Source organism: Schistocerca piceifrons, chromosome X (genome assembly GCF_021461385.2).
Source record: "Schistocerca piceifrons isolate TAMUIC-IGC-003096 chromosome X, iqSchPice1.1, whole genome shotgun sequence".
In the NCBI taxonomy this organism is placed as follows: Eukaryota; Metazoa; Arthropoda; class Insecta; order Orthoptera; family Acrididae; genus Schistocerca; species Schistocerca piceifrons.
Genome location: NC_060149.1, coordinates 146,532,339 through 146,552,548, shown reverse-complemented (window position 1 = coordinate 146,552,548; position 20,210 = coordinate 146,532,339). Strand labels below are relative to the sequence as shown.

The 20,210-nt window shown below is 42.8% G+C and overlaps 1 protein-coding gene across 1 annotated transcript in view; it reads right to left on the bottom strand.

The window, feature by feature from the left end:
* Positions 1 to 20,210, bottom strand: part of LOC124722225 (vitellogenin-like) — a gene marked incomplete at its 3' end in the record, with an annotated part of 444,892 nt that overhangs the window by 363,142 nt on the left and 61,540 nt on the right. The window contains exon 4 of the mRNA XM_047247418.1: positions 6,470 to 6,613. Coding sequence (XP_047103374.1) covers positions 6,470 to 6,613 — 144 coding nt within the window. The remainder of the gene's footprint in view (positions 1 to 6,469; positions 6,614 to 20,210) is intronic.

Below are 20,210 nucleotides of genomic sequence, written 5' to 3'. Positions count from 1 at the left end.
AATCCAAATTGGAACTTCGCGCCGGCCGGTGTGGCCGAGTGGTTCTAGGCGCTTCAGTCTGGAACCGCGCGACTGCTACGGTCACAGGTTCGAAGCCTGCCTCGGGCATGTATGTGTGTGATGTCCTTAGGTTAGTTAGGTTTAAGTAGTTCTAAGTTCTAAGGGACTGATGACCTCAGAAGTTAGGTCCCATAGTGCTCAGAGCCATTTGAACCATTTTTTGGAACTTCGCCTTCTTAGTTGAATGCTGTAACCAACGGAGAGCTATTTGAACAAATCTCCCGTACAAATTCATAGTCCGAATCTGCTAGAAAATCTCTACATTACATCAATAGTAATAGTAGTGGTATTCCATGGGTCCTACTGACAGGGTTGTCAGGGACGTGAAATCAAGTCAAAGATGGGCATTTTACTCATTTCCGCTGTAATGAACTTATTTAATATTACGAATGATTGTTCTATTACAGTGAAAATACTGGCTATAAAATAGTCTAAAACAATAATTTTAAGAGTTCCTGTGAAGGCATTATTCAGTGGAGTAGATGAAGCTGCTCAACCGGAAGGTAATTAACTTATATTTATGTAGTATTTTATTCGCAATCTCAGTGTTAAATTGCACCATTTTCAAGTCTCTGAGTAGAGTAAACATATCTTTGTCACAACTGACATTTAATATGCTACATCAGTTTTCTGAATACGAGTGTAACCATGTATCTGAATTTTTCTATTAATCTTAATCTCACGAAGTCAATGTAGAAGTTGTTTTTGATCTTAGCGTTTATTCGTGTTTTTCATTATTTTGGGGAAAAAAGAAATACTGGGTATGACAAAGAACATTAACGATTGTACATATAGTGAAACCATCCTGCACGAACCATGGACGTCTGTGCGGTGGGGTGGCTTGCGTGCCTCGACGACAGAGAGCCGTGCAAGCACATCAGCGCATTAGCTGTGAAGAGCACAGACTAACCTCGTTCCTGAAGAAGGGCAGCAGCCTTTTCAATGGCTGCAGGGGCAACAGTCTGGATGATTGACTGATCTGGCTCAAATGGTTCAAATGGCTCTGAGCACTATGCGACTTAACTTCTGAGGTCATTAGTCGGCTAGAACTTAGAACTAATTAAACCTAACTAACCTAAGGGCATCACACACATCCATGCCCGAGGCAGGATTCGAACCTGCGACCGGAGCGGTCGCTCGGTTCCAGACTGTAGCGCCTAGAACCGCACGGCCACTCCGGCCGGCGACTGATCTCGTCTTGTGATACTAGTCAACATGGCCTTGCTATGTTGTTGCTGCGAACAGCTGAAAGTACATGGAACCTACAGCCGTTATTTTTCCTCGAAGACATGCAGTGCAGGTTAAAGTGAATAAAGACTGCAATATTTATGTCGAAGTTAAAGGCTTGTAAAAGGTAGACTAGCGCGGAAAGTTGTATCAAACCAGTCTGCGGACAGAATACCATATAAATAACAATATATTGTGAAAAGGTTGTGAAACTAAAGAATTTTTAGAGGTTTCTGCAGGAAGTTCTAGAACTAACACCAGATATAGTTCTTATAACATGCTTCGGTATTCTGCAAATGATATCCGTCTAAGATGTTCCCCCAAAAATGATTCCTAACTCATTATTGAATGGATATGCACAGGACAGACTAGTTTCTTCATTTCTAAATCACGTATAAAAGTATTCATGGGTAATGCAAATAGAGCTGAACTAAGAAGCATCATCAATTGTAAGGTGTGAGTTTCCCAACTGATGTGCTCTACCTGTAGTCCCAAAACCTTAATACTCTCTATTTCTCGTACTTAACTTTCAGGAAACTGTTTGAGTAAGCTATTCGTATAGCTTGTGGGGCTCCAGGAGGAGAACTGAAGACGTCGACAAACTGTTGATGTTTTCAAACATTTCGTTAGCTGACTTTTCAGTAAGGAGACTAGTACTAGTTATTATTCTCAGCCACCCAAAACTTTCATCATTTGAGAAACTAGTTGCAATAAAATATGAAACAAGTAAATAAATAGAAAATCTAAATATTATTGAAAACTTACTGAAACATATTTAGGTCAATTGTCAAAAGCGGTATCTTGCATCAAGATAAATCTAAAGGTACTTATACAGCGTGTAACAAAAAGGCATGGCCAAACTTTCAGGAAACATTCATCACAGATATGTGGTATGGTCAGGGATCCGGAAACACTTTATTTCCATGTTAGAGCTCATTTTCTACTGCCCTTCATAATCATATTATGAGGTGCTATCCAAAATTTTCGGGACTGGTGCTGCCATCTTTTGAAAACCTTACCCTTGGACTAATGGTCACCATCACCATCGAAGTACAGGGTTATTACAAATGATTGAAGCGATTTCACAGCTCTACAATAACTTTATTATTTGAGATATTTTCACAATGCTTTGCACACACATACAAAAACTCAAAATGTTTTTTTAGGCATTCACAAATGTTCGATATGTGCCCCTTTAGTGATTCGGCAGACATCAAGCCGATAATCAAGTTCCTCCCACACTCGGCGCAGCATGTCCCCATCAATGAGTTCGAAAGCATCGTTGATTCGAGTTCGTAGTTCTAGCACGTTTCTTGGTAGAGGAGGTTTAAACACTGAATCTTTCACATAACCCCACAGAAAGAAATCGCATGGGGTTAAGTCGGGAGAGCGTGGAGGCCATGACATGAATTGTTGATCATGATCACCACGACCGATCAATTGGTTTTCCAATCTCCTGTTTAAGAAATGCTTCTGCTTTAGCCTTTTCCGTAAGATTTTCCAAACCGTCGGCTGTGGTACGTTTAGCTCCCTGCTTGCTTTATTCGTCGACTTCCGCGGGCTACGCATGAAACTTGTCCGCACGCGTTCAACCGTTTCTTCGCTCACTGCAGGCCGACCCGTTGATTTCCCCTTACAGAGGCATCCAGAAGCTTTAAACTGCGCATACCATCGCCGAATGGAGTTAGCAGTTGGTGGATCTTTGTTGAACTTCGTCCTGAAGTGTCGTTGCACTGTTATGATTGACCGATGTGAGTGCATTTCAAGCACGACATACGCTTTCTCGGCTCCTGTCGCCATTTTGTCTCACTGCGCTCTCGAGCGCTCTGGCGGCAGAAACCTGAAGTTCGGCTTCAGCCGAACAAAACTTTATGAGTTTTTCTATGTATCTGTAGTGTGTCGTGATCATATGTCAATGAATGGAGCTACAGTGAATTTATGAAATCGCTTCAATCATTTGTAATAGCCCTGTAGTTCCCATTCGCACGTACACACCAGTCCCAGCGTTTCTGCCACTGGTCAAACGTTTTCTGGAAGTCCTGTTCTTTGAGGGTGTTTATCACCGCCAGCGATGCTTCTTGAATCCTCTCTAGAATGTCGAACCGACGGCCTTTCAACTTGAGTTTCAGTTTTAGTAATAGCGCGAAGTCGCAAGGTGCGAATCTGGTGAGTACAGTGGGTGGGGTACAACCGCCGTGTTATTTTTTGCCAAAAAGGTACTGGTGAGCAAGGACGTGTGACAGAGTGCACTGTCGTGATGCAGCAGCTAGTTCGCTTGACGCCAAAGTTCGGGTCGTCGTCGGTGCAAGTTTTCACAGAGCCGTCGCAAAACGTCTCAGTATTACGCGAAATTCACTGTTTGGTTGTGTGGGACGAATTCTTTGTGCACAATTCCCTTGGTATCAAAGAAAACGATGATCATGCTCTTCACTTTGCTCTTCACCTATCTCGCTTTTTTGGGTCTTGGAGAGCCCGTGCCCTACCACTGGGACGATTGTCTCTTTGTCTCTGGGTCATACCGTAAATCCAGCTTTCATCGCCGGTGATAACCCGTGACAAGAAGGTTGGATCAGCAGATGCGGTCTGACGAAGGTCTGTGCGCACTTCAACACGCGCTGTTCTGTTTGCGGATCCATCGTAAAATCTCTACACATCAAACACAGATATTACGGAAATCACTGTGGACACGCAAGACGTCCTTCCAGCTGAATGCCACTATACACACTGACTCATCAGATATGCAGCTCTCGTCACCTAAGATCTACTACTCCTACTTTCCAGATGGCAGCACCAGTCCCGAAAATTTTAGATTCCACCTCGTAATCATAGGAAACATGCAGAAACAAAACGTACCACCATAAATGAAACGTTCAAAATATCCTCTTGCTTACGTTCTGATAGAATTTACAGTAAGCTGTAACTCTTAGCTCCAGTGTTTGTTGTTCCGATGGAACGAAAGAATGTTTACAGGTGACTCATTTAATTGCTTGTTGGATATACGACCAACCTCATCGCTCTGCCAGTATCAAGCACGTAGGACCAACTGTTTAGTTCACGTCAGGGAATTTGTTTACTATATAATTCAATGGAAGTATACTCAGTTGTGGAGGTGGCAGATACCCATTTGCTGTACCGATTAGCAGATGGTAATGGCTGTGACGTTGAACGTTTGCATCGGGTGAGATTTCCAGACCGACGGTGCCTCGACAGGAGAGCGTCTGAAGCAACTGATTGTCTTAGGGAGCACGGGAAGCTTAAGTATACTGCTCGCGACTATGGAGGTGGGATAGCCTAGAAGAACGAAGACACCTCAAATGGAGGAGGAACTTCTTCGTGCAATTCACGAAAACTCTAGTGTCAGCGTAAGACAATTGGCTGTAACAATTAATGTTAACCACAAGACTGTCTGGGGAGTGCTACAGAGAAACTGCTAAATCCGTACCATGTACAGCGCGTGCAGGCACTATCAGCGGCTGATTTTCCTGCACGGGTACCCTTCTGTGAGTGGTTCATTCAACAATGTGTCAACCGTCACTTTAGTGTAAATGTTGTGTTCACGGGTGAGGCTCCGTTTCAACGTGGTCAGATGGGAAATTTTCACGATCAGCACGTATGGGCTGTTGATAATCCTCACGAAATTGTGCTATCGCGTCATCAACGAAGATTTTCATTGTTGGTGACTGTTGGTTAGGGTCTCGTGTTCTTCCACCCAGGCTCAATGAAAAAAATTACCATCCTTCTTACAAAAAACTCTTCCTGTTCTGCTGGAACGTGTGCCTCTAAGACGGCGACAAAACATGTACATCGTGCACGATGGAGCTCCTTCCCATTTCGACTTAAATGTTCGTAGGCTTCTAAATAAGAGTCTGTTACAGACGGATAGGTGAAGTGGACCAATCCTTGGCCTCCACGCTCTCCGGATCTAAGCCCACTAGACTTTTATTTGTGGGGTATTTGAAAGCTCCCGGTACAAGATGTACAGAGTCTTCATGTCCATATTGTGGAAGGCTGTGGAACAGTACACAATTTCCCACTGATACGTCAGCCCAATAGGAATTCATTGCGACAGCGGGATGATGCACGTATCCTTGCTAACAAAGGGCATTTTGAACATTTCACTTAGGATAGTGTTTCATACTCTATTGATACGTTCTTTTCCTATGTTTCCCATGATTAATGTGTTGAAGAGTAGTAGAAACTGAGCTCTGACGAGGAGATAAAGCGTTTTGGGACCCATGTCCATATAACATACTTTTTTCCTCTACGGGTGAGGAATGTTCCCTGGAAGTTTGGGTATACCTTTTTCGTACACCCTGTGTTTGTACAACACGGAATAGAAATGATAATAATAATTAACGGCTTTTAAAGTCAGAGATAACTAATTTACCATTTTATGCCTTCATGTTACGATTGTTACGGGCAGTCCGATGTGCTCGTGAACTAAGTATGTATTATACATTTCTATATGAAATGTTTAAAAAAGCGTACTACATCCTTATAGGAGAAAGTACTGGTAGAAACTAAAAGAAATGGGTCGATTTACTTCTGTCGAGAACGGCCAGTACACAGCGGCTCAGTCTGCCTTACAAGCACAATGCTCATTTCTTGTTGGTCGTGTTTGTCTCTGTACTTAGCCCTCTGACTGTGATGCTGTTGTCAGACTTGACACTTACACTTATCTCGTGCATAAACAATTCTATACGTATCGTGTTACACTTAAACTTATCTCCTACATCAACAATTCTGTACATATCGTGTCGAGGTTGTGCTGGCGTCAAAACAAGATTAGTGACAACAAAGATTATTAGTTAGGGGTGGATTGGTCTGGAAGGTCCAGTAACATAACCTCCCCGTTCAACTGAACTTAATCCCTTAGCTTTATGACTGTGGCAACATTTAAAGGCATTGGTATTTTTCTCAGCAATCGATAACATTACACGAGCGCGTGCCCCATGCGTGTGACCAAATCCGAGGGCAGCCAGGTGTCTTCCCACGAGTTTGTGGTTCTTTGAGGAGGGCCGAAAGATGTTTAGGTATGAGTGCTAACATCACAGAGCACCTCGAGTGGTGTCAACGAATAGGTGGCTACAGAAGTCAGAATGGTCCAAATCTCAAAAACCATTAGTTTCCCGAGTGTCTTCTAGCTAGCCCCTTCCCGCAGCAATTGGATAGAGGTACTCACGAGGCCGTCGTCCAGCTTGAGGATGGTGGTCTGCTTGCTGAGCGGCAACTCGCGGTAGGCGTCGTCGTCCGCCACGTCGGGCAGCTTGTCCCACCAGCTGTTCACCACCTGCGTGTGCGACTTGGCGTACGTCACGTTCTCCATCTGGAACAACCCCACACACAACTTGCAGTATCCTCTCGTGTTCTCCTCGGTGTCTGCTTCAATGTGTGGGCGTGGCTGTTCATTCAATAACTCCCATCATAAACCAGAAGACAGGACAAGAGAGTAGACGAGAAGAACAGAGAAAGTGGGTGCTTACTCATGCATAAGGCCTCATCCAAGAAACTACAGAGGATACACAAGTTTTCAGAAAGAAGATAAAGCAATCATCAGTCTGCACTACCAGACACAGTCCTATTTGTGATAGTCTGCCCTTAACTTCACAAAGTCAATCGTGAGGACACCTAGCTAAAACTAGGCATTTTGGATATAAAAAATGAAATGATCACATGGCATTGTTGGCCGGGAGGCCCCATGCGGGGGGAGTTCGGCCGCCGTATTGCAAGTCCTTTTTAGTTGACGCCACTTCGGCGACTTGCGAGTCAATGATGATGAAAAACACACAACACTCAGTCATCTCGAGGCAGAGAAAATATCTAACCCCGCCGGGAATTGAACCCGGGACCTCGTGCGCGGGAAGCAAAACGCTACCGCAAGACCACGAGCAGCGCATTTTTGTTTTTTGTTTTTGAATGTACAAAAAGTATCTGCATGAATGTAAGGACCACCTGGAGATCAAACTACAACCTTTGTGTTATCAGTGTGACAATTACGAACTAAGCAATCATGTACCCAGTCGTTGATCTGAACATCAGCCAAAAGCAGACAATAAAGATGTAGCCTTGAAATCGTTTATCTTTAATTCCTACATCTTACAAAAAGCTTACGAAAGTAAAATAGAGATTTTCATTTCAATTTCTTTAAACATGTTACACAACTACACTTACGAAAAAGCTTCTACGGATACTGGTTGTCTGAATCGCATCTATTTACAGATACATTATTTTTGCTTCGGTTGGATAAAGGGAATAAGTAAATTTCCCGCAGAATGGAACTTTTACACTACAGAGAAATGCGCGCTATTTTGAAACTTCCTGCCAGATAAGAGTGTATTAAGCTTATCCACTATGGATGTAGTGGTATACCGTGGCTATATATTAATTCGACTGGAAACCAGATGCTTGCCTTTGCAAGCAAGGATCTTAACGACTGATCTATCAATGCACGACATACAATCTCCTTCCTCTTTAACAGCTTCAGTTCTGACAGTACCTCTCTCCTACTTTGCAAACTTCACAAAACACTTCTGTACACATTGCTGGGATAACAGTCTTGGAAGATAGAATATTACAGAGAAGTTGTAACACACCAGTTTGTGGCCCCTTCGTTCGGTTAGTGGTGGTTGCTCGCAGAACCCCAGCATCGGTTTTTCCGATTTCAGAGGCTGGGGACTTGGAGATGATTGGCTGGCCTGAAGGTAAATTGTAGCGGTCTGGTTCGATCCTTCTGTCTCCATGGGCAACCTATTTTCACAAGGTTGCTGGTGTTTCTTGACACCTTTTGGAAAAGAAAATTCTCAAAGGGTTGAGAGGAAGCAGAGCTTTACAGCAAGTACTGCGAGAGTTAGCACGAGACAGCCAATTGATGTGCCTACGTTTTGCTCTGGATGTTAAATGGACGAACCTTCTGCTTGCAAAATAATTCTGAGAAGTGGTTTTGGAGCTCGCGAAATTGGGAGCCAGCCGCCAACCATCACGAGCTTTCGACGGAAGTCGTGGGCGCTGGCTGGCGGAACTGCAGCTTAAAAAGGAGTTATGCGAATGAAGTCGGGAGTGAGTGGTCTTCAGTGACCAACAAACTTGTTTTCCGACTTTTCTGACAAAGGGAGCGACTTAATGAATGAATATTTGCTGAATGGACAGAAGTCTCGTATCACCTCACCGGGTCGAAGATACTCGTTCGGTAAAACACCGTATTCTGCTGCGTGAAGGAGTCCCGAACCGCCTGCTGTACATCTTCTCGCCCGATAGGAATCGTCGACCCTTCAAGGCCCTTTTTAAGGTGTCGATGGTGCTATAATCGCATGGGCAGAGATCAGGACTATAGGGCGGGTGCTAGTCAGTCTTGTGCTTCATTTGGCCTGACGTCTGCGTTACGACATTTGCGATACGGAGATGTGCGTTATCATGAAGCAGTACCACACCCTGTCTTGATTCCATAACGGTGATTTTTCGACAGACATGCTGCCCCATGGGCCTACGCATTCTTCATTCTCCGATGGACGTCTACCGGTGTTTGTCCTTTTGCAGCCAAGAAAATAATAACAGCACATTGGTCCTGTTTGGGAGCATCTGGTAAAAACGTCACATAGTTCATGTTTCCGCATTAACTGCACGCACGTCGGAAAGATACGAATGCTATACTAATCGCTTGCCTACATGTCGGTGGTTATACACCAGCATTTTAGTCGCGCTACGTTGCGTTTATGCTGCAGCAACGTCCTCAGACTTGTAACTGGTTTTAGATAATACTTGTACTACAACTGATGCCTCGCGGCCTCCCGGCCACAGTTCGCACCCCCTCCCCCCCCCCCCCCCCCCTGCCCCGTCGTCGGAGGTTCGAGTCCTCCCTTGGGCATGGGCATGGGCGCGTGTGTTGTCCGTTGTCCTTAGCGTAAGTTAGTTTGTTAGATGAAGTAGTGTGTAGGCCTAGGGGCCGATGACCTCAGCAGTTTGGTCCCATAGAAACCTAGCAAAAATTACCAAAAAAAATTTATAAATTTGATTTCAGTCTCTAATAGCTGGTGTGTAGCAGTTTAATAATGTAATAGATAGGCTATTAACCTCATACTGTCAGGATTTTATCGACTGCAACAGTTTTAAATTGCAACAGAATATCGTTTCCAGGTTCACGACCATGTCGTACCCGGAACACTTTTGCACATTTAGGAAAACCTTACCTTTCCAGAGTAATTTTTATAACTCCAGAAAATGACTGCAGCACACAAAAAGTGAATGCTAGCGTTTAAAAATGCAGTAAGAAAATATATTAAACTCCCACTACAGGGCTGGCTACAGGCTAAAGTTTGAAAAGTGATCCTACTACAGCGCTCTACATAAAGAACAATGAAGAAAGGCCAACATCTTAATTTCTCCCACACACATCTCGTGAAATGACCACGACAGGAAAACCAAAAAATAAATCTAATGCGGGAGCTTACAGACAGCGTTTCTTACCAGCTACCATTCGCGAATGGAACAGGAAAAGGGACGAAATTGATGATAGTGATACTAGAACTACACTTCGCCATACACCATGAGGTGGCTTACATATGAAAATATCGATATTGGGCAGCGAGATATGCGTAGCTCCTGCACTCAGCATTCTGCCTCCTCGTGTTAAGCTTCCGCCCCCACGCAAGGCGATCCAGTGAGAGCATCACTGCAGGCAGAAGTCCGAGATAACCTCGGTGGCCTCTAGTTCAGCAGTAGCTGAGGCTGCAGCAATCTGCAGATCACGCGTGACCTCTCGGCACGGCCTCCACGTGCCGCCATGGCGTCGCTTTTGAAATCAGCCTTCTCACGTTTGTGTGATCTTCTGAAGACATAAAGGTACCAACCAGGTCCAGAACGAAATCCTCACGCTTTACAGATATGGCCACTCCACAACTTTAAATCAAACCAGTGTCCACCCCCGGTAGCTGAGTGGTCAGCGCGACAAACTGTCGATCCTAAGGGCCCGGGTTCGATTCCCAGCTGGGTCGGAGATTTTCACCACTCTGGGGTGTCCTAATCATCATCATTCCATCCCCATCGACGTGTAAGTCGCCGAAGTGGCATCAAATCGAAAGACTTGCACCCGGCGAGCGGTCTATCCGACGGTAGGCCCTAGTCACACGACATTTACATTTATTTGATCAAACTAGTAAGGTTCTCCGGATTTTATTCAAATTTTGCGATAGCTTCGTAACTTGAGGGGCTTTCCTTGGTGTGATTACCACATTTATGTAAAAGACAAATGAATAAAATCAGTAGTTCTACCATCGTTCTCTCAAGTGTTTGAAAGTAATGCAACCTTGTCCATCACGCCTTGGTTCTTACCAAGACTATTATTCGACGCCCTCCTTCACATCTAAATTCATACTCCGCAAAACATTGTTCCTTTCACGTATGGAGCTCTTAATGACTCCTTGTGTACAGTAATTAGTCTAATCTCGTCTTCATACCCTACGGGAGCGGTGCGTAGGGGGTGTAGCGTATTTCCTAGATTCCTTTAGAAATACTGTATTTTGACTCTTTTTATGCTTTCATGAGATATTCGGTGTCTGCTAGTTTAGATTTTTCAGCAGTTTCTTGACGTTCTCTTGCGTACCAAGCAAACCTGAGACAATTTTCGGTGTCCTTCGTTGCACGCTTTCAGTATCGTTTGTAGCCCTATTTGGTGTGGGTTCACACACTCCAGCTGTTCTGTAGTGCCTAACTACGCAGGGGAGACGGTTGAGTACACACTCAGTGTCGTGAATGCAGGATATGGGAATGAAAAGACATTAAAAAACCTAGCGCTCCCATATTAGATGGAAGAAGGTTGAACAGCGTTTAACGTCGGCTTCACGACGAGGTCGTCAGAGACGGAAAACAAGCTCGGATTGGAGAAGTTTGGGGCTGAAAATCGGCCGTGTTTTTTTTAAAGCACCATCACGGCATTAGCATTAAGTCATTTAGAAAAACCAAGGAGGACCTAAATCTGGATGGCCGCACAGGACTGTAAACCGTCCTTCAGTGTCGTACCACACTTCTTCGGCGGTACGTGGTGAAAGCCATCCTCTAGAAAAGTCTTTCAATTCATTTATCTTTGCGCGAGTTATTACTCGTTGGAGAGGAGCAAAGACAACCTATACAGGGATCTTGTCTGTTACGAATTCCGCAGTCTTTGGTTTCACAGAGAAAGTACACGGTGACAATTATTGAACAATGTGAACAAAAAACGGACATTAGTTACAAACTACGAAGCGCACACAATTTATTCAACATACAAATGTCACTACAGATATTCTGATTCAGGCTATGACATGTTCGATGTGCCTGCCATCATTGGTGATGATGTGGCTCAGACGAATAGCAAAATTCTGCATGACCCGCTGAAGTGTCGGAAAATCGATGCTGACGATGACCTCCTGAATGGCTGTTTTCAGCTCAGCAATGGTTTTGGGGTTATTGGTTCAAATGGCTCTGAGCACTGTGGGACTTAACTTCTGAGGTCTTCAGTCCCCTAGAACTTAGAACTACTTAAACCTAACTCACCTAAGAACATCACACACATCCATACCCGAGGCAGGATTCGAACCTGCGACCGTAGCGGTCGCGCGGTTCCAGACTGTAGCGCCTAGAACCGCTCGGCCACCCCGGCCGGCTTTGGGGTTATTACTGCACACCTTGTCTGTAATACACACCCACAAAAAAGAGTCGCATGTGTACAGATCCGGAGAATATGGCGGTCGATGGAGGCCCATGCCAGTACCTCAAAGCCAGAGTGCGCTTCCCAGAGTGCTCCTCCAGGACATCAGACACTCTGCTGCTTCGATGGGGTCGAGCTCCGTCTTGTATGAAGCACATCTTGTCGAAAACAGGGTAGCTTTGGATAACAGGGATATATCATCTTCCAAAACCTTGACGTACCGTTCGGTGGTCACCGTCCCGTCAAGGAATATCGCACCGATTATTTCGTGACTGGACATTACACTCCAAACAGTCAGCCGTTGAGGGTGAAGGGACTTTCCGATCGCGAAATTCGGATTCTCAATCCCTAAATGCGCCCGTTTTGCCTATTGATGAACCCATCGAAAAGAAAGTGGGCTTCATCACTAAACCAAACCATACATACCGTACTAATTCCCATCGTGCCTAACGCAAACCTTTCAGTAGTTATGACGATTTTATTTCATATAGTTTAAAAATGTCACCCCGTATATCAACACCCTACGCTTTACGAGGTACACCGACCAGTCCGGTGTCAGCGCGGTCGAGTTTCGGCCAACGTGCCCGTGCAGACTGCAAGAAAGGCTCACTTGCGTTACTGGGACTGTAGGGACTTGATGCATCACGAGGACGCTGTCTGCTCTAATTCTATGTCTTCCTCTGACGTATCATTGTGATATCCATTAGCCGGCCGTTGTGGTCGAGCGGTTCTAGGCGGTTCAGTCTGGAACCGTGCGACCGTTACGGTCGCAGGTTCGAATCCTGCCTCGGGCATGGATGTATGTGATGTCCTCAGGTTAGTTAGGTTTAAGTAGTTCTAACAAGGGAACCTCCCCATCGCACCCCCCTCAGATTTAGTTTTAAGTTGGCACAGTGGATAGGCCTTGATAAACTGAACACAGATCAATTGAGAAAACAGGAAGAAGTTGTGTGGAACTGTGAAAAAATAAGCAAAATATACAAACTGAGTAGTCCACGGGTCGTATGTGCAACATCATGGACAAAGTGAGCTCAGGAGCCTCGTGGTCCCGTGGTAGCGTGAGCAGCTGCTGAACGAGAGGTCCTTGGTTCAAGGCTTCCCTCGAGTGAAAATTTTATTTTCTTTATTTTTGCATAGTTATCTGTCCGTTCGTTCATTGACGTCTTTGTTCACTGTAATAAGTTTAGTGTCTGTGTTTTGCGACCGCACCGCAAAACCGTGCGATTAGTAGACGGATGGACGTGCCTCTCCAATTGGAACCGAAAACATTTGATCGCAAGGACATAGGTCAACCGATTCCTCCACAGGAAAACACGTCTGATATATTCTATACGACACTGGTGACGGCATGTGCGTCACATGACAGGAATATGTTGTCGACCCACGTAACTTGTACACTTGGCGAAGGGGTAAAAAGATTCTCCTACCTTCCCCGATTTAGGTTTTCTTGTGGATGTGATAATCACTCCCAAAAAAGTGATGAAAACATAAGAGTTTGTCACATAAACTGAAAATAAAAAATTAAACTTTTCACTCGATGGAAGATTTGAACCAAGGAACTTTCGTTCCGAAGCTGCTCACCTTACTACGAGACCACGGCGCTCCTGCGTTCCCAGTGTCCTTGACGTTGCCTATCTTCCCATGAACTACTCAGTTTGTATATTTTGCTTATTTTTTCATAGTTCCACACAACTTCTTCCTGTTTTCTCGATTGATCTGTGTTCAGTTTTTCAAGGCCTATCCACTGTGCCAACTTATAACTAAATCTAAGGGGGGTGCGATGGGGAGGTTCCCTTGTAAGTTCTAGGGGACTGATGACCTCAGATGTTAAGTCCCATAGTGCTCAGAGCCAATTGAACCATTTTTTTGATATCCATTATTATGCTGCAATAAACAGGAGACCATTGCGTGTACCCGGACATTGGTGGAATTCATCTTAAGACACGAAAAAGACGCACCACGAAGAAATTATCTTAATGAGACGGAAATAGGTAGATGTAATTTACATGTATATACAAACAAATGATAACAATTTCAGAAAAATTGGATGATTTATTAAAGCAAAGCAGCTTCACAAATTGGGTAAGTCAATAACGCTTTGCTTCAATTACGGTCCTTATGCAAGGAGTTATTCGGCTTGCCATTGATTGATAGTTTTGTTGGATGTCATAGACAAGCATTAGAAGCTCTCACCGTGCGCAGTGGGCAATATCATGCTGAAATGTAAGCCCTGGGTGGCTTGCCTTGAGGGACATCAAAACGAGGCGTAGAACATCGTCGCCGTGCAGTAGGTGTGCCGCGGACGACTACCACAGGAATCCTTCTATGAAAAGAAATGGTACCCCTGACCATCGTTCTTAGTTGTCGGGCCATATGGCGGGCGACAGTCAGGTTGACATCCCATGGCTGTCCACGGCGTCTCCAGGTACGTATTCGGTGGTAAATCTCATTAACTGGAGTAGAACTTCCCTCAGTGAAGAAGCCCGATATCCAGCGAAGATCTGCCTGGAGACACCACAGACATCAGTGGGATGCCAACCTGAATGTCACTAGCCATACTGCCGGACAACGAAGGGGACTGAGGTCTCTTTCCATAGCAGGATCCCTTGGACAAGCCATCCTGGGCTTATATTTCAGCAAAATAATGGCCGCCCGCATACGGAGAGAATTACCTTGGCCAGAAAAGTCACCGGACCTCTCCCTAGTTGAGAACGTTTAGAGTATTATGGGCAGGACCTTCCAACCAGCTCGGGATTTCGATGATATAACGCGCCAATTGGACAGAATTTTGCACGACATCCCTCATATGGATATCCTACAGCTCCATCATTCAATACCAAGCTGAATAGCTGCTTTCATAACGGCCAGAGGTGGCCCAACGCGTTGTTGACTTGGTCAATTTGTGAAGCTTTTTTTCTCGAACAAATCATCCAATTTTTCTGGAATTGTAGTTATTTGTTTGTACATGTACATCACAGCTACCGATTCTCGTTCCATTCAGGCAATTCCTTCATAGTGCACCAGTTTTTTACCAGTGTATTTCATTCGCAGAGTTTTCAACTCTACAGAGGCACCATTCTTGCGTACTAGCTTAAATCTGCTGATCAAAGCGAGATGCTTTGTACAAGTCCAAGATTGAATATCAGTATTTCATTTGTTCATCCATGGATGTTGATCATGGCATACATTACTGTCCTACTTACTTAATATAACTAAGAGAATTTAAGATTGTGTCGGATTCCTTTTCTGCTCTGATTCAAATATTTTGCGGAATTGTACTCCAAGTGGTCTATTAGAGAACAAATTTAACTTTGTTGCTGCAATTTTTCGTATGTTTGTTCGATAATAACACATAGTTATTCTAAATTTTTCTTTTATTATTTTGATCCCACAGTCATTTCTGAAAATTATTACGTTTTTCTGAGCTGTTCTCATGTGCTCGTGTATTCTTACTTAAAGCGGCAGTTGATGGTATCGTTCTGCCTTCCATAGAATCGTTTTAAGGATGGGGTGCCATCAGCACAAGTATGTTCGATTATTAAATTATTTGCATGCATTTTACAACAAGTATAAGGTAAATCTGTGTTGCTGAGAACTTTGAGAATTCCTGCTGATCGTGAATATGTTCATAGTGATTATTGGCATTAATATTCATTGGGAACAGGTGTTGGACCATGCATAGTCTGGTTTTACATCCTCACTACACATAGCCATACTACTATAACAATTCCATCTGGAACTGATCCCAGACTAACAAGTACTGATCGTAAGAGTGTTTTACAAGCTACAGCACTTCCTTCGTGGGTGAACTACACTTTCAGAGGATTGCTCCAATGAATCTATCTGGCCGTATTGGCGATTACTGCTACATGGTCATTTCATCTTAAATCGCTACGTATGCATACTATCAAATAACTAATGGAAGTAACTACTTCTAAAACTAGATGGAATTTTATTTTCGAATTATGTTGAACGCTCCACGCATGGCTGTACGTAGTGTAATTTTGGCTTCGTCCAGTATTTGTTTGTCTGTGAGGCTTTGGCTATGTTTAAATTTCCAGTGAAACATAGTCTGTTCCACCCTATCACTGTCTTTCCTCACTATCCCCATAGCCTGGCCTCCATCCCAGCTACCCCTATCCCAAAGCCCACGTCTCCTTCCTCAGTCTCACACACTACACATCGCAACATAGTACGTAACCGACCAACTCTATTACTATTCCACTCCTTACATAACCACTTAATTATGCTACTCTCTAATTACATTTTGTTCATATTTTGCCGTTGCAAACGTGACTGCGCTCAGTACACTGGAAGTGTGAATTAAAAACCGCCTTCAGTCACAAATTTTCGTGTTTCATTCAATATACGATGCATTTCTGACCTTGTGGGTCCATCATCACGTGGGAAATGTTTTAATACATGATTTATTATTGCACTCGAATGAGGTGAAATATATTCATGAAAAGGCTTGGTGTTAGCTTATGAATTCGTTTTTCAAATACGGAAAATATGGGCGAAACAGTGGAAAAAAGGAATAGTGTAAACTTACCACATAAACCAAGAAAAGCGTTTTTAAATTTTTAACACCATCATATATTGGTTTCTCCATCCTGTTCATGCATATCACTTCACTCAAGAGGCACATCTGCATACACATTTTTGTAAACACTTCACAGATGTTGTTGTGCATGGTGTGATCAGAGTTGAATTTATTCGTAGTGCCAGAGATCTAATTATTAAGCAATTGACATATGCAAGGAATAATTTAAGAATAAGTCTTCAAAATTACTGAAATAACTGCGGATTGCGAAATCTCTCTGTTAATTTAACACAGATTCTGGTTTTTTTTTTATTTTATGGCGGTATTTCTCCAGTTGTTTAGCGTCTTACCATTGGCTTCATTATGCAATATTACCAAATTGTTTTCTAGACGGATTTTAATTCATATTTCCAGTGTACTGAATGTAATCACGTTTGCAGCTGCAACTTATGGATAAAACTAAATTGAATTTGCCAAGCCAGGCACTGAAAGCAGTGTACAAAATGAAAATTATGCAAGCTAATGCTAGTACCAAGTCCACCAAAGAATATCTAGCGTGTGATTTTCGTCCTACTTCTGTTAAAGTGAAGATCAAAAAGCAAGTCTGCTGCAGTCCAGATTGCCAAAAGGAAATGTGAGGTACTGTGGATGAAGTCAGAAGTAAAATCTCAGTAAAAGAAGGAAGAAAATATTATTAAGTGCTGTTATTACACATATTTACAATTAGCTAATACACTACACACATTAGAACTAAAAGCTGCTGCCGATTATGTTGAAAATATTGTAAACAAGACGCAAGCTGAAATCTCGCACAGGCACCAAAAGAAATTAGAAGCCATGCAACTAAAACTGCATCATCAACAGGACAACCAATCATCCAACAAAACACAGTATTATGAAAGAGTCATTAATAAAATGACATCACTTTCAATGCAAAAGAACATCATCTGCTCAGGAAAGGGGTAAAAACAATGTAAAACCCAAATTCAGTAACAGTAACCTCAAAAAACTAAAAAAACAGCTGATTTAGCTGACCCAAATAACACTGAACAGACTGTGCTAGCACACAGCATAAATAAAACTATTCAGAAAAGCATAAGTAACCATAAAGAAACACCCAAAGCAGTTTATCAAGAGAGAAAGCTAGTAAACAGCATAAACATGAAATTCAATAATAACAGTGCCACAATTCTTATCAATACATCACTAAATCACTGACGTTCTTTTCTGAAAGCAACATAAAAGACCTTAAACAAGATCTAATTGTAAAATTCCAAACAAAAGCAGGAAAATGGTTAATAAATACAATTTCCTATTCACAGAAGAAAGCAAAAACATGTATTTTAATGAATCCCACAGCTCCAAGACTGAAAGCTCAACCTAAGTCCCGTTAATCTCATGTCCTGTTGAGGACTATTGTCATTGTTCTATAGAGGGCTATTGCCTCCAAAGTCTCTCAATTACTGAATGAAATTCTGAAGCAGTACTACACTTTTGATTAGTCATACACAGTTAAGAACTCAAGTGAATTAGCAACTACAATTAAAGATATAGAAATTCTTGCAGGTGCCAATTTTGCCTCTTTTGATGTTACTAAACTATCTACAAATGTACCACCTCAAGAAACAATAGACATAATCTTTGAAAACTTATTAAAACATAAAAATTGTCAATTGCATAAATATTAGAGGTCAAGGACATGCAGTTAATATTGTCACACATTTACTTTACATTTAATGGAAAAGTTTACCAACAGAAAGAGGATCTTGCCATGGGCAGTAGCATATCAAATTCCCTTACAGATACATTTCGCAATCATCTGGAAAGTAAGCTCTTTAAAGAAAACAATAGACTTTGTAAGTAGGCTGTTTATGTTTTCTTATTGGCAACGTTACGTAGCGCTCTGTATGAAAATCACTGGCTGTGCTGTGTGCAGTCTGTGGCTAGTTTGCATTGTTGTCTGCTATTGTAGTGTTGGGCAGCGGCAGCTGGATGTGAACAGCGCGTAGCGTTGCGCAGTTGGAGGTGAGCCGCCAGCAGTGCCACGTGGGGAGAGAGATGGCGGAGTTTGGAAATTTATAAGACTGGATGTCATGATCTGTTATGTATATTATGATTTTTCAACACTATTAAGGTAAATACATTGTTTGTTCTCTACTAAAATCTTTCATTTACTAACTATGCCTATCAGTAGTTAGTGCCTTCCGTAGTTTGAATCTTTTATTTAGCTGGCAGTAGTGGCGCTCGCTGTATTGCTGTAGCTAGAGTAACGAAGATTTTTGTGAGGTAAGTGATTTGTGAAAGGTATAGGTTAATGTTAGTCAGGGCCATTCTTTTGTAGGGATTTTTGAAAGTCAGATTGCGTTGCGCTAAAAAAAAAATTGTGTGTCAGTTTAAGCTCAGTCATGTATAATTGTTCAAAGGGGACGTTTCAACTTAAAAGTAAAATGATGTATTACTGGAGATACGTTGATGATAGCTTGCTGCTATTAGACGGAACAAAAGAGGAGATTCAAGAACTACTAGCATTACTCAATTCTTTCCACGAAAACATAAAATTCACGTTAGAACATGAGGACAACAAAGGCATAAATTTCCTAGCTCTTAAAATCACCAATCACCAACAAAACATACGTTCAGCATACACAGAAAAAACACATACACAGACATAACACTGGGCAACTCATCATGCCATCACACCACACAGAAACATGGTGCAGTTAGGACCATGCTACACAGAGTACACTCTCTTGATTTAGAAGAGAAAACCCTCAGGAATGAACTAGAAACAATAAAAAGGATTGCCATAAACAATGACTAGGCACAGCAAATGGCCACACTGGGAAAGAAGAGAAAATGAGATTTTCACTCTGCAGTGGAGTGTGCGCTGATATGAAACTTCCTGGCAGATTAAAACTGTGTGCCGGACCGAGACGAGGTACTGGAAGAATTGAAGCTGTGAGGACGGGTCGGGAATCGTGCTTGGGTAGCTCAGTCGGTAGAGCACTTGCAGGCGAAAGGCAAAGGTCCTGAGTTTGAGTTTCGGTCCGGCACACAGTTTTAATCTGCCAGGAAGTTTCAGAAGAGAAAATATTTGCCGGTGTCTAGTACCGAGGTCCCACATCACAAAAAATCGTTAGCCCTTAACAAAAAGTAACAGTTGCATTCTCAACTAATAATAAGTGAGGAAACTTACTCGTCTACAACATAAAATCAAATACACAAAAATTCAACAACAGTGGCGAGTACAGAGTACCATGCCCCAGTTTCCCTGACTACCAGAAACTTCAAAACCTGTTTTCAAGACCACGCAAATGCTTTTCACCTCCACTTACAAAAATCAGTTACTGCACAACGTATGTTGGAAACGAAACATATCATCAGCAGTCTAGGATATAATTGTTAGTACTGCATAATGAAGCTAATGGTAAGACCCTAATCCGCTAGAACAACTGGATGTATACCTCCATAACATCAAAAAACCAGAATCGATGCTAAATGAACAGACAGATTTCGTAGGGCACAGTTATTTCAGTAATTTTAAAGACCTATTCTTTAGTTATTCCCTGCATATGTCAGCTGCTTAGCAATTAGACCTGTGACACTAAGAATAATTTCATCTTTGATCGCACCATGTACAACAACACCTGTGCAGTGTTTGCAAAAATGTATACACAGATGTACCTCTTGAGTGAAGTGATA